The sequence below is a fragment of the Centrocercus urophasianus genome, unplaced genomic scaffold (assembly GCF_019232065.1).
Source record: "Centrocercus urophasianus isolate 14NV4802_14NV808 unplaced genomic scaffold, USGS_Curo_1.0 seq_10, whole genome shotgun sequence".
NCBI classification, from domain to species: domain Eukaryota; kingdom Metazoa; phylum Chordata; class Aves; order Galliformes; family Phasianidae; genus Centrocercus; species Centrocercus urophasianus.
The window spans coordinates 62,294,398-62,309,622 of NW_024884142.1; the positions used below are offsets into that span (position 1 = coordinate 62,294,398).

The window sequence follows — 15,225 nt, forward strand, 5'->3', positions numbered from 1 at the left end:
TGGACTACGTGATCTTAGAGGTCCTATCCAACCCTAATGACTCTATGATTCTCTGTGATTCTATGCACAGCTCACACTCTCCAGGTGACAGAGAGCCCGAACCAGAAGTGACACCTGTCTCCTCTCTTTGTCACTACACAGTTATTCCCACCTGGGACTTACCAGACTTCAGGCATACATTTACCAGAAGGGAACTAATTATTTCCCAAAGTTACAGGGACTTTCTCTCCCAACCTTTTTAATCTCAACAGCAGATGCTTTTAGGTGTTTAAGTCTGAGCTGGAAAACTGCCTTGTTTTTCCACATGCCATACTTTCATACAAATGCTTTCTTGGTAATCAGGTGATTCCTTTGCTTATTTGCTTAAGGACCAAAACAAAAAAAATTATCCAGAACCAGTTAACTCAGTCCCTTTCTTGGCATGGCAGATTTAAATAGAAACACCTATATTTCTTACTAGCAGGAAAGGGAGGAATAAAACTATCGGGTAAAAATTCCTGGTGTCACAGAGCTCAAACTTTACACCAATACTTCCTCGCCTGGCTTGTCAAGATAAAAATTTCACACCAACACATTTACCTCACCCTCTACCCCTCTGCTACTACACATGTCCAGCAGAATCAAAACACCAGTTTAAAGTCAGTAAGAAACGCTTTCTGCCTCCTAAGGACAAAGAGCTTTAATAAATCACTGTTGGTCTAGAGATGGATATGGGACTCAGCACTGCCTCTGCTTTCTTTCAGAGTCTCCATCCTCTATAGCAGCCACAAGGAGATGGTAAGACAGAAGTGACTGCTTCTGAAATCCCAGAGTAGCCGGTGCACCAACACCTTCACCCAGCACCCTTGCGTGTTCAGTCAGGAGCATCGTGGCCTCTGGATTACAGATCAAACAGGAATTTATTTCCTGCAGAAAATAAGAACCTCTGTGTTTCTGCACCTTCCAGACAGAATTCTGAGCACAAAAAACCAAGAAGTTTAATTATGAGTCTGGCAAAGTAGAGCAACTCCATTTGAAAAAAGAAGTCCCTGCAATTCCAAACTGCATGACCAGGTTTCACTCACTAAGGAGGAATACGAAACTGTTCTTCAGTCCTATTTCTAGACCTACATTCTTAGCATATCAAAATGAAGCAAATCCTGTTTAAGCAAAATGAAGCAAATCCTGTTCAAGCAGGCTTGGGTAGAAAGGCAAAGACTCAGGAACAAGCAACAGTAAAGGAATCCAAGAATTACATAGAGATGAAAAAATATCAGACACTCCAACAAGCTTGGAGTAAGGTAAGAAAGCTGGGATGATTCAGTGTCACCTCCAATTATTACTTGGCATTTGCATGAAAGCTGACTGTCATAATTTCAATGGACTACAACAAAATAAGTTACTCAGTGACTTCTTTGGCATTGACTTCATCCACTGACAGGAAGAGACTAAGCAAAAATTAAGCTTTGCCGCTCCTGTGGCCAGTTTCTTGGATTTGGAACAAAATATGGTTCCAAATACATTGGTTTGTTTGTGGGGATGGCCTTGCAGTCTGGAAATTTGTTTGGCCTCCCCAAATCAGAGGCAGCAGTCCCTCAATTAGACAGAAAGTAAAAAATGAAACAGTGCACCCAATTAAAGAGAGGAGAGATGTTTGAAATAAGCTCTTTGTTTAACCTTCTGCAGCCTGTAGAAGTGGACAGGCACATCTTCCAACAAGCAGGACTCCTTAATGAACTTCAGCACAGCTTCCTTTGCACTCAAGCCTTGCTGTTCTCGGTGCATCTCTGGGGCATGTTTCAAGATGTAATCACTCCCCCTCTTCGCAATTATCTGAAGGAAAACAAACAAGTCAGCAACTCTTCAGTGAAGCCCACAAGAAGCAGCTGTGATCAACAGGAAAGCCAAGACTGAAGGAGGAGAAGGTTTGTACATTCTCTCAAGAAGTTTGTTTGTGTTTATCTCTATCCTCCTAGAGGATATGCATTTAAAGCAGCCCAGATGTTACTGATGTCTCCAAACAGGTCCAAGATGACAAAATCATAACAGTCTGAGACTACAGAGCTTGTGTCAGCCCTTTTCATTCTTAAGTGTTGGAATTAGTTTTCCTAACTGCTTTCCCTAAATGCTTATGGGCAGATAACAAATACAGCTCTGCATGCCAACATAATCAGCAGCAACATCTCCAAACACTGCAGAAATGCTTTATGGTCAGGGTGGGGTTTACTTTTTTTTGTTGTTGTTGATCTCTTTTTTTAAATTAAAAAAAAAAACAAAAAACAGAAACTACACATTAGGCTTATGTAGCATTTCCATCCTCAAAGGGGAGGATAACACTATCTCAAGCTATTCTGTGTCTGGAGTGGTTTTCAGGCACACAGCTTTGCTAAGCAGTATAGAAATGTGTACTGGACCTTTTGTTCTTGCCCTGCAAGTGCCCAGTTCTAGTGCTTAGACACATGCTCTCTCCATAGAAAGCAGGGCACAAAATCCCTCGCTAATCAGGGCATTTAAAACCAGATCCCACCAGTTACCTGTGAACATATTTCAGAAGCCAGCTGTCCTTACCTCAAACAATCAGACTCCATCACTCAATTCCCATTTCCATTTTAAATTAAGTCCCTTGTTTACTAACACCTCTTCTCTCTCTTTGCATGCCATGTCAGATCAGTCATCCTACCATGAGGAAGACTGGGCTCCACGAAGAACAACACTGATGCCATCACTGTGCAGTGTCAGCAGAAAGAAGTACCAGCTCCACAGTTCAAAGCTGGGCTGCTCACCCCAGGGGCATCTGCCTTTTCTCAACAGTAGGAAAGCAAAGGCAGCTATCGACCAAATGATCTTTCACAGTGATCTCCAGCACGTGTTGGAAGAGAACACACTGGAGGAGTACCTCCCCATAGCAGCCCAGGGGCAGGGAGAGAAGCGTCCCCATGACTGCCAGATTTTGCTCTTTGTAATGATAAATCACCCACATACTTGCTTGGGGCTGTAGCTCAGCATAGGCGAACCAGGCTTTGACTTGGCCTTTGCAATGTTTGCCAAATGAAAAATAGTCTGTGATAAGACTTAAATGCCCCATAAACTGGGTGCACCAGACTCAATTTTCCCAGCCCTTTGTCAACTGCCCTGTGCCAGGTGCCCTGCTGCAAGATGAAGGCTGCTGGTGAGAAGAAAAGAGCACACCAAGGCAGGCTAGGACTCATGCATAAAGGAGATTCTACTAGCTTGCCTCCCTCCCACAACCCCTCCTCCAAATCTCCCTGAAGCAGGGGACAAATCTAAATCAAGTTGCAGAGGTGGGGATGTGCAAGTCCTTGGAAATATCCTGCTTGTGCGGATACCAACAGAGGTGTCCACAACAAAGCTAACTTCTTTTTCTATTTTGACAAAAGCCTGCATGACCATTTCATCACAAGAGCAGAACTTCCTGCAGGAAATCAACTCTGACAGATCTTTTTTTTTCCCAAATCTTTCATTCTCAACTCATTTGCCTTTGCTCAACAATTAAACCAAGTCTGGGTCTTTTAAGCTTTTAGTAGATCTTGTAAGGCATAAGCCAAGGTACACTTGCTTACCAATCAACATGTAAAACCATTTCCAGGCCCTTTCCTTTTCTCTTAATGCAATTCAGACCCAAATTAACAACAAAGTAGGCACCAGAGGCAATGCACAGCAGTACTACCCCTAGGGTCTGGGTCTGTACATCTCAGAGGTAAGCATTACAGAGTAGTCTTCTGCAGGGCTTTGCTTGTGCAGATTATTCTGACATAATATTGGAGGCACACTAGCCTCTAAGCCATAGAAAACTTGAAAAAAAGGCACACTGCTGGAGTCATTCATTTGACACCAACACATTCCCTCACTAAGGAAGAGTACAACTGCCACCTCACATAGCCCAACAGGAGCTGTCACCTACAGCCAGCAGAGACACAGAGGGCAATTAACTCCTGAGGGAAGTTCAGGGTGACACTGTCACTCTGCCTGATCATCATAGTGTAAGCTGGGGAAGCTGTATGGCTGCAATTAGGTACCAGCGTAACATGGCTCCTGCTGCATGCACAGTATTGAGAGAAAGATTCCCTCAGACTTACCCATTGTGGAAAATATGCTTGAGGTTCAAAATATTTCCCAGTATGGACCTCTTCCCTGTAGTTTCCCAAGTCTGCCTGTAAACTGTAGGCAGCCAGCAGGAAGTAGATTTCTTCTTTGTGGTTGCACCGAGATATAAGTACTTGCTCTTTGAGATGGCAGTAGTAGAGCTGCCTTGCCACCTTATCACTGAAAGACACAAAGGCAGGTTTGTGTGAGGAGGAAATGTCAGGCTCATATAGGGCCTCTCAAATGCATCTTCCTTGTGAGAAGAGGGATCCCTGATCATGTGTGATGCCACCATGATACGGTTAAGTGCATGTGGGAAACCCCAAGCCAAGATGAAGGTCTTCTCTCACAAGTAGTGTATAAACATGGAAAAGAATGGCCTCTGTCTTGAGGAGCATGAGATCTAAGAAGACAGGGCAGAAGGTAGATGAAAGAAAAATCGTATCACACCTGTTTGGAGATTGACAACATCAAGCATTTCTCTTACTCTGGAAAGCCTATAGCAGTCAAGAGAATCAACTTCCTTGAATTCCAGTCTTGTTTCTTGCACACCTGTCCTCCTTTCCCCTCTAAACCTGGCAATGCTTTTTCATTTCACCTTGCCTTAGGCTCAAGGTGCTTTTCAACAGCTAATTCCCTGCAAGGTAGATCAAAAGATGGAAGAGCCCTGGGCTTGTTTTGGTCTTCTTCCTGAGACTGCTGAACAGGAATAATCTGATAAGCATGTAGACCACTGATAATGTATACACATTTTGTAAGAGCTCAAGGGAAGCATGCTGCTGACATGTATGTATAGATACAGTGCTGGACACTACAGTCTGCATGTAAAAGCATTTGTGTATAAGTACCTCTGCACTGTTCCACAAACTCTTCCAATTAAATGACTAGTACAAGAGAAATCAGCTTGTGATACTAAGGGATGCATACACAGGGTGGGAAAGTGCTATTGAATCCCTTTAGTTTAGTGAAACTAAACAAAGAACACCTAACAGCCAAACAGACTCCAGAAGAAAGACTCTCCTGCATCCAAAAAAAGAGAACCGGGGGGCGGGGGGGGGACGATGGCAGAAGAAAAAAAAAGTCTTTGTTCAAGATGAGAACAAATGCCAAAAATTAAGTAAAGATTTTAATCTACTGGAATGATCCCAGCTCTTGGCTTGCCCTGGGGTCACAGCCACGCCAGCAGTGCTGATGCAAATCAACTGTGTCAGTTGTTCATTTCCAACTACCTCATCCTTTGTTCTGTACCATGCAGAGAGGGTGGCTGTGTTTTGAGGGCAGCCCATATTCCACGTGAATGGATCGCACTCAAATGCAAAACTCTCTAACTTATGAAGTCATTTCTTTTGTCTATTTATGAAAGTCCACTTCCAGGAGTAAACTGCACAGAGCACTGCACAGATACAAAAACCTGAACTAAAATTATTAGCATGCACTCTGGAATCTAAATAGCTGGTTTTGGTATATTCATCTGACGCCTTTCATGTAACCAAAAGATGCAAGCAAAAGACTGTTAAACATATTTCAATACTGTCGTAATTCAACCTGCTCTCTAAACACAGATGGGAAAGCAGTCACCATCTTCCTAGGAGCCAAAGGATAAGAAGTGTGAGACCGGGAAAATATTCACGGTTGCGTGAGGAAATCTGCTAAGTTCTTTTTAAAAAAATATAACAAAGAAAAGACATCAAGAGAAAAACCTCCACAAGATGATTTTTTAAAGAATTGTTAATAAAGAATCACAAAACACAATTAAGAAAAAAAAATACCACAGAAAAGAACTTACCTTATTACCCTTCCGTTTTCTACATAGTATTGTACTCTAAAGAATGCAACAAAAGGAGGGATGAATTTCTCTGTTCCCTAGAGCGGAGACAGAAGACATGTTAAATAACATTCAGCATCCAAAATTTCTCTTACCAGCTTTTAATATTCCCTCCTCCTCAAGCTTGCACCCCATACTGCTTTCCATTTGCCAAACTTAGCCCTTCAGCAATTTTGGGGAGGATTTGACTATCACCAAGGCTCACACAGATGAGGCATAAGAAAAAATTTAGACAAGCAGAATGGCAAAATACTCTATGGACTGCAGAAGAGTTTGGCTGAGAGGGGATGAGCTTGGTAAAATAGCCACAGTATAGTTTGGGGATGCCCAGCCTGGCTGAAAGTTACCTAGCTCAGCACCTGGCAGCATCCTGTACACAATAGTGCTGAACACAGCAAGTCTAACAAAACCTTCCCAACACATCAGGCACGCAGCAGGCAGCATGCCATGCTTGCAGTGCTGCAGTCTTTCCAGCTCGTACCTAGAATTAACCATTTATCTCTGCTCCACGCCACATCATACAGCAGGGACACACGCACTGCTGCAGGAGCTGCTCAGCCAGGCTATACTGCCTGAGGCTGAGGTGCACCAGCCTGATATTAACTCCTTGCCTCCTGTTTGGCAGGGCTAATGGTTAGTTATTCACCGCTCCCTACAGCCACAGACCAAAGGGAGATATCGATGTCTGCTTCACATTTGAGATGTCTGTCAGAAGAAAGCCAGCAAGATATCTGTTGTTTTCACTACAGCTTTCCCTTCAGACTTACAGTCTTGTTTAAACAGGAGGGGGAGGAAAAGAACATCTTGTCTTATTAGCTCATTCTCTCATCTTTCCTTCTTTGGCACTCGCTTCTAATGTTTATACAGGTAATTTTTTTCACACGGGGAGCTCAAACTCTTTGCTGGTTCATCTCACTGTGCATGGCATTCCATGCACATCTGATGTTTACTTTTTTTTGTTTTTTTGTTTTTTAACTGGAACTCATCCATAGTCACCCTATTTTAATCAACAGGACCAGGCTTTCCAGAACAGTAGTCTCCAAAATTAAACACCTGTCTTACTTTGCTGGTTTCTTTCTTCCATTCCTTTGAGAAGTATTTGCTAAGCTTCTGCTCCAGGTCTATGAAAACATATTCATTATCTGGAAGGCAACACAGAAAAGCATTCAATGTTAAAGAAGTAGAAATTCTTGTTCATGAAGTACTAAGATAACCCTACTGGCTGTTTCCAACAATACACTTGAAAACAAAAGCTGACCAGGGAATAGACAGAGGCAGGGAAAAGAAAGGGCAGTGGGACTCAATGCACGTGGTGCTTCTGAAAGTATGAAGGAAGCTTGGGTATGCCTCAGATGCTGAGCTGGAATTTCCTAAACTGTCACAAACGCTGAATCCTTCCTTTATGAGTCACGGAGTCACTTACACGAAGAAAATATCACCTTACCAAGATGACCGTACTATCAGTGTAATGGGGTAATTTTATTAAGCACATAAGCCCTATCCAAACTTCCACTTTTCTGTCACGTTGCACCATGATCCAGAATGATAAAAACAAGTAGACAGGGTCAGGTATTTGACAGGTTTAATCTTCTACATATGAATGGGATCCTGTGGAATGGTGGAGGATCAAATCCAAATGTTCTCTTCAGAAAGTTTGGTGTCTCCTGCTGAGACCTAACCTCTTTCATAGAGCAAAAAGATGGATGAAAGGAAGGAAAACCTATTTCGAAGAACTGAAGTTTGTTCTCCATCTAGGTGAGAGGGAGCAAGAAGAGCCAGTCTGAGTAGCACATCATCTTGAAAGAGCTTTGTGCTGCTTTCAAAGCCAGTATTTTGTAGGGCTACTTACCAGTTATCAAATATAAACAACTCAGCCAGTGATTTTTTTTCTTAAGCCTTCTCAAGTCTCATAAAAAGAGATGTGATGGGTCCTTCAGTGGCAACGCCAGCTGAGCACATTCACCTGATTAGTCAATCTACTCCACATTCTTGCCCAGAAAAATGTTACTACAAGTGACATAAATCTCAAATTGAAGACTTTGTTCATAAGAAACATGAAAGTTGGGGGAAAAAAAATGGAAGAAAAACCTTCACGACCACTCCTCTGACCCAAAGACACACCCAGACTTCCAGGCTTTGGCTTTTTCTTTCTGATGTCAAACAAAAAAGGACGAAGAAAAGAGGTGAACTGTTTCCAATAGAAGTTTACAGCCAAATGAAAACCTGCACTATCATCAATACTGCTGATGAAGAAATGACACAGGCTGGCATTATAGCAGGTATTCAAAGAGCAATGAGCTACTCCACAGCTATCTGTAGAGCACTGGTGACAGAGAGCTGGGAGAGGTATGTTGACCCAAACCACCCATGCTTCTAAGTCCATAAAGATAAGTAATACTGCCTTAGAAAGACTGACAGAAGTCCTAGCCAGCTTCACTATAGTACAGCTATTTGTTACCCATACCCCACAGTCCCTGCTTATCTATCTTATTAATTAGATTAGAGACAGAACCCCAGGAGGCTCCAGACACTAAGCATGCGAACTTCAGGTCACTAGTACGGTTTACACGCAAACCCCAAGAAGAGACCAGGCTGAAGGAGGAAGACACCCTAAGCTCTCCCTGGTGGTCCTGCTCCTCCTCAACCCAGCATCCTCCCGCTTCTCCCTCCCTGCAAGAATGCTGCACTGCATTCCTGCTTTAATGAAGTTAATATTGCTGGAATGTCAACCTGTGGTGTAAGCCTCCCTCTACAAAAACAAAGAGGCATTTCCCTCCCCAGCACTACACGGACTGTGGGCTTTTTCCTTAAACTGGATTAGTGGTGAAACTTAAGAGATCTCTGTCTGATGCTGAAACTGCTTCTGGCTTGAAAACAAGCCTCTCTCTAACAGAAATGAGGACGTGGCATTGCGGTGCCTCACAGCAGTGCTGTAAGGTACCATACAGAAATGCACAGATGATCACCTTTCCAGGAAAGAGCTTGTCTGACCCATGGATCCAACCAGGGCTGGATAATCAGCACGTATGAAGTGTCCTTGGTTTGCTGGCCTCACATGAATTGGAACAACCAAAGAAGCTGGCTTGGAAGCATGCATGCATGCCAACATGCAAATATCCACTAGCAGTCACTGACACTGCATTCATATTCTCTCAGTACTAGTGGTGAGCTTGAAGATACATCACATTAGCTTCCCTTAAAAGCTTCTGTTCAGTCAATGAGTTTGCAGCAGTGCAACTTACATCCTTCCCTCAGGTACAGATTTCAAGCACCCTCAAATTAAAGGAAAAATCTGTGCTGTAACAATCTCACTTCAAATTAATAGTCACCAGAAATGCAAACATGCAAGTGCACCAACTGCAAAATTAGCTTAGCACATTTAACGTACTTCAGCAAATATAAGACTTGAACTGTTGCAAGCAAAAAATATGGGCCAACCAAAAAAAATTACAATTCTAATGAGTTATGTGGATGTACAACATGCATTATTCACACTACATGAAAAATGGGAGCGGACAATTCTGACTGTAATGTACAGTCAAATGAACTGTGATTCACTGTTACTCTAAAAGCCTTTGCTTCACGTTGACTAGTGCCTCTCCATTTTGATTTTTGTTTTTAGGGGAAGGCTGTGTTCCTTGCAGTATAACTAAGTAATGATGAATGCCAATAACCTGTTCTCCTCATGGGCCCATTTTGGCCTGAGAGCACTGACAAATGCCAAAGGCAGGTCATATACTAATCATACAAAGAAAGAGGGAGAGCTGAGACCCACTTGGCAGACAAGAATGTCCTGCTAAGTCCCTTGGTTGAGTCAAGTATATTTTAGTACTATAACTATTTAGACAGTCCAGGAGATTAGGATTGAAATTAAAGCGCAAAGCCAAATTTCCCCATAGCAGGCACTTTCTGCTGTAAAAGAAGGGAAAACACTATTGTCCTTGGATATAGAAGCCTCACTGCAACACCACTGCTCTCTTGAGAGTCAACAGAAAAGAGACCAGGAGCAGAACAGAGGAATGGCAGGGAGATCTGGTATTAGGAGAGATAGTCAGGAAAGTTGAAAGACAAAGACAGAGAGAAAGAAAAAACAAAGCAGAGACCTCACAACAAACATGTGCTACAGATCTCATATAACCTGTTTAAACTCCCCAAACACCAGCAGTTTTTGTTTTTTGAAGAGGGCTACATGCTCCTTTTGTGAGTTCCCCTGGCTTCCAAGCGGTGGTGGCTTGGGAACATCAATGCCTGCATGGCATCTGCTGCAATCAGCCCCACAGAACATCTGGATGCTCCTGGTGTTATCTTTCAAGCCAACAGGAAGAAACCTTCTCAATCCCTGGTTGATTAGTACAAGAACTTAGTTCAGGATAACCTTACATTTTCAGCTTTAGCTGTTAAGTATATGCATGCAAAGTGCAGAAAAGAAAAGCTATAACAGAGGCTGGGAATACAGCAAGGGCTGGCAGTGGTCCCTTAGCTGAGATGGACAGGAAAATAAAAGGAGGCAACATTAAGAAGCACAAAATAGTTTGGCTGTCAGGAACTGTTGAGATAATGGCCCAATCATTCCTGAAAATGAGCACATAGTACTGCATGTATTTTGTGTTAGCATCTTAAAGCTAGCAACAAGACATGCCCAGGCAAAACTCTCTAGACTTCTGGCAGAGGATTCTTCTGCACAAGAAGAGCTGCAGAACCATTCCCAGCATTCCTCATCCAGGAGAAAACATACTGTTTGCAGTCATCGGACAGGAGAGCACCTTACTGGATGGCACACTGATGGTGAAGTGGAAAAACTGACAACAGGTGTAGGCCAAAGAATGCTGTCCTGGGTAAAGACCATGCAAGTACTTCCAGAAAACATTACATAAATTTATGAAGACCAGACCACCTGCAAGTTTGCCTAGGCGGCATGTTTCTGCGCGTATTTTCCCTGCTTAGTAAGCAACTCCTGATTGAGGTACTGAAGTCACTATAATGGACTGTGTCTCCTTTGTTTAGGACATGGGAGCAACTCACAAATGGAATACAATTGGAATACAAATGGAATACAACTTCCCTGCAGATATCTGAGGGAAAAGCGCTAGAAGCAGGGGGTAGCAGGGAAGGACCAGGGTGTAGAAATCACCTGAGAGTATTTTGGAAAAATTCTGTTATCACTTGGCTTCTTAAGAGACAGTTTGGTATAACAGATACCTACATAATACAATGTACAATGCTGTGGATTCTTCTGCCTACGAACTTCAGTTCTGAAGGATACACAGGTGCAGAAAAGTTACCTGTAGACACAGAAGTCCTGACAGAATTAACCACCAAGCTCCCTGCTAAGCACACAAGGAGGACTGGGAGCTATTCTTCCCTGGGTCTGTCAAAGTAAGCAGCTAGAGCTGTAATAACTGAAGGATGACCCTCGAGGCAAGGGAGCTGAAGCAGAGGGATTTGGTTTTGTAAGAAAGCCAACTTGACAAACTGGTATGAGCACACCAGTGGCAGAGTCCAAGAGCTGAACACTTGCTTCTTCCCAGTCAGAGGTTTCTATCTGCTTGGGTTGAGCAAGGTTTGATCCTAGGAGAAGCCCAAGACTTAAGACTGCGGGGATTTGGGTTACAACAACAAAGGAGACCTGGCTGCTCTTTGTCTGCTGACAAACAGTTTTGCTTTAGAAGATTGAACTATGTTGCTGCATACACATTCTGATAACAGTAGGGAAAACTCTTGCAGGGCACCAGATAAGACTGACCCTGTATGAGGAGCTGCAATATAAGACCCAGCTGCTGAAGCCTATGGAGCCAGCATGAACGTGAAAGGACTACAGGGTCATCACAGAGCAAATTACAGGAAAAAAAATGCACTTAAGGAGCAGCTGAACACAAGGTATAGCCTGCTTGATGACCTGTGACAAAACTTGAAGAGCAACATATCCCAAGCTCCACGGTGGTGTTGCTTTGCATCAACATACTTTCCTGAATATAATTTTCAAAAGGATAAAATTCTTCCTACACATGCAAAGGTCTTTCCTTCCCTTTATAGTTGTCTGAAGTGCTTTCAATATTGAAGGGAAAAAAAAAAAAGGTAAAAGAGCAACAGCAGTGAAAAATCATGCCCTCTCATCATTACTGTTGCCTTAAATGCTGAAGCTTGTCCTCAGGATTTCTAACAGTTGGAAATTAAGGAGAGCCCCAAATTCTCTTATCCTTTAAGCAAGGAACACTGGAAGACATGCTCCAAGACCTAGAGCTTAGATCTCACAGCAATTATTGTTTGCACAATGCTTAATGGTGCTATTTTCATTTTTGCCACACATGGGGATTAAATTTCTGTTCATGATTAAGGAGCCAAACTTCTCTCCCTCACACACATACTTACTATGAACCAACTAAGCATTACCATATCTGTTCAATGTCTGCAGGTCAAACGGGCTCCTAATCCAGATAATCCATCCAGTGTGATTGGTTACATTTCTGCAGAAATGCCATGATTTTCATTTTCTTGCCTTTGCTGACAGTCAGGGTTTTGTTGGCAAATTAACAGCAAGGTAATGGATGCAGGTGGATTAGAATATCATGTTTTGCATGTGGCAGTATCAGATTGTCAAAAATAAATACACACTAAATCTGTGAAACATGTCCTTATTGGAATATGGTGGTTCTTTCTTAAAGATGGCATTTTAGAGCTGCAGCACCAGGAGGTGAAAATGTAATATAGAAGAGGAACATGCTCTGTTATGAAACACAAAGGCTTCCTCTCCAGTTTTTGGATACCCTGTCCACCTAGACCAGCACCAAACCTTCCACACACTAATTGCAGTAAGCACACTGAATCCCTGCCTGGCAAAGGCACTGGACTTTACTCACATGACAACCCTGGACAATGCAAAACTTACCCAGGCCTCCCACAACCAAGACAGGCTATTTCCCTTTCTGGAGATGAAACCAAAACTCCCTGGAAAACTGACCAAGGGTGACTCAAAGGTTACTTCCCAAAGCCCAAAGATGGAGAGCACTACATCTGCAATAGAAGCAAGACCTTAGTTACCACCGTCAGCAAGAGATTTATTTGTTAGCCAGGACAGGTAAGGAGATAGAAATCAAGTCTGCAAACAGAAAATGAAAGACTTATTTTGCTACAGCTCCAAGTAAGGACTGAAGGCAGGTAACAGAAGAGAGCAGCAGCACACAGGGCCAAGTTTGCCCCCTGTCTCAAGAGTCAGCTGCTGCTTTCCTGGTGGCTGTGGCTAAGAAAATGACACTTCCCTCCCTCCTGCTGTCTGGCACCCAAAATCCAGACAATTTCTTAAGCAAAGTAATGAAAAAAATTCTCTTCCTCATCCAGAATCTCTATATTTGCCATGGTGGAGGAGGTGCCAAGATGAGCACACAGACAGCCTTCATCCAAGCAGCTTTAGAAACTGAGCTACAGCAAGCAAGAGTGAAGAACAGTGAGGAAACAAAACAAAAGGAGAGGTCCCATTCGGGCTACTTGTCATTTTTCTAAGAGCACTGCAAAGAATTAGCTTATCTAAAAAGGATGAGCATTTTGTGAAGCGAGCGAAGACTGTTTATGTTTAAAGCTATAGGCAATATACTTTTGAGTTGTAAGTAGCACTGCTTTATTAACCTAGTTAAATTGGGATATTCAGGTCTTCCTCACTGGAAGGGGAATAAAGAACGGTGCTGGTTTAAATCCACAGATATATGTTTGTCAGCTACTGGTTTAGTTATGTCGATGGAACCTCCTGGAGACTCTCCAAACATTAGGGTGATAAACAGCTTACTCCCATCTTAGCTCCAATGCTCAGAAAAATGAAAAAGTTTTTAGAGAAAGAACAGAAAAGAAAATGAGACGAGAAAACTTAAACAACTTCCTCCTGCATACTCATAAGCAGGCAAAATAAACCTCACTTACAATTCATAAAGTTATTTTTATTTCACTGATAACATCCAGAGATACTGCAGTAAATAGTGAAACATTTGAGAAAAATTTTAGAGGGAGAAGTCAACAGATTCATTACTGTTTTCTAAGAGGCTGGGAGGTGTTGATGCACACTGTCCTAGATATGTAATATCTCCTATCGGTTTGCTCCTTTAAGTTTAATGCATCATCTTACACTGTCACCTGGTCAACACCAAGATAAAGGACCAGCAGTTCAATTCACGTACTAAGACACTTTAAATTTCCCAGATGATATTTCAAAACACAATTTTCCTACTCCTCATGTATTCAGTCCCCTCAAACCATTTAAGTTTCCTCTCCCCATTCTTCAGCATTCTTTGCATGTGACTTCAGAACATAAATAACATTTCCAGCCCCAAATTCCTTTTAAAATTCATCTCCTGTCCAACTACTGACAGTTCTGAACTCATACAGTGACAAATATGTTAGCTAGCAAGTTAGCTATAGGGGAGAAAGAAAATTCCACAAAGAGGTAGAACATAAGAACAAAGAAAGAGAAGAAAAGGGCCCCCTTCTCCCAATTTGTCTGCCCACATACCAAAGATCAAAAGAGCTCTGAGAAGCCTGTGCATAATCTACATACTTTGTGACCTTATTAGAATTGAATTCCCCCACAGGCATGGCCAGTGTGTATATATGCACACACTGTAAATACACACAAGCAGATCTGTGGAAGTTTGCCAAGTCATTTGTTCTATGCACTGAGTTTGCTTACTTTTAACAATGCTGAGGCCAAAGAAGTGAGGCTCTTTAATCTTCACTAAATCACAAACTTGCTGGAAGAGCTCCTGTCCTGTGGCTTTGACCTGAAAGAAACAACCAATCCAACATTACAGATGGCTCACACACCTGAATAGGCCAATTCTCCTTCCTTACACTGGCCAATATGTTTTTGGATACCAAAACTGAAGAACTCCCAAAGAACAAGATTTGTTTTCAGTATTATCATCATAGAAAAATTATCAAGGCGTTCCTTTTGTACCTTTACACTGCAAAAGAGGCTCATCTCAGTAAGATATGAATTCAGATCTCCTATTTATTGGCATTGCTGCATAAGGAGAATTCTGGAGTGCTAGTTTTGTGCAGTGCTACTGACAGGTGCTCTCATGGAAAAAGTTTGTAAACAAAAATCAAAACACTGGTCTCTTGTATAAATGTTTTTTCAGAGATTATGAGAAACAACAAAACTTTCATTCAAGAGAACTAAGAACAAAAGTACACAAAGAAAGCCAAGACTGCATTCCTTCATTTACCTGAAATGCCTGGTGGGGTACAAACTAGGTTGCTCTCCACTCCACACAGAACAGCTTATTCTGTCTGCCACTGATTTCTGGTCACACAACAATTAAACATCTGCATTT

At 42.3% G+C, this 15,225-nt stretch overlaps 1 protein-coding gene across 3 annotated transcripts in view; it reads right to left on the reverse strand.

The window, feature by feature from the left end:
* The window catches only part of FRMD1 (FERM domain containing 1), a 33,827-nt gene that overhangs the window by 5,934 nt on the left and 12,668 nt on the right, over nucleotides 1–15,225 (reverse strand). For all 3 annotated transcript variants that reach the window (XM_042827995.1, XM_042827977.1, XM_042827986.1), the window contains exons 3-7: nucleotides 14,580–14,670; nucleotides 6,971–7,050; nucleotides 5,870–5,946; nucleotides 4,077–4,263; nucleotides 1,657–1,812 (exon numbers count right to left, since the gene is read on the reverse strand). In XM_042827995.1, the coding sequence (XP_042683929.1) occupies nucleotides 1,657–1,812; nucleotides 4,077–4,263; nucleotides 5,870–5,946; nucleotides 6,971–7,050; nucleotides 14,580–14,670 (591 nt within the window). The remainder of the gene's footprint in view (nucleotides 1–1,656; nucleotides 1,813–4,076; nucleotides 4,264–5,869; nucleotides 5,947–6,970; nucleotides 7,051–14,579; nucleotides 14,671–15,225) is intronic.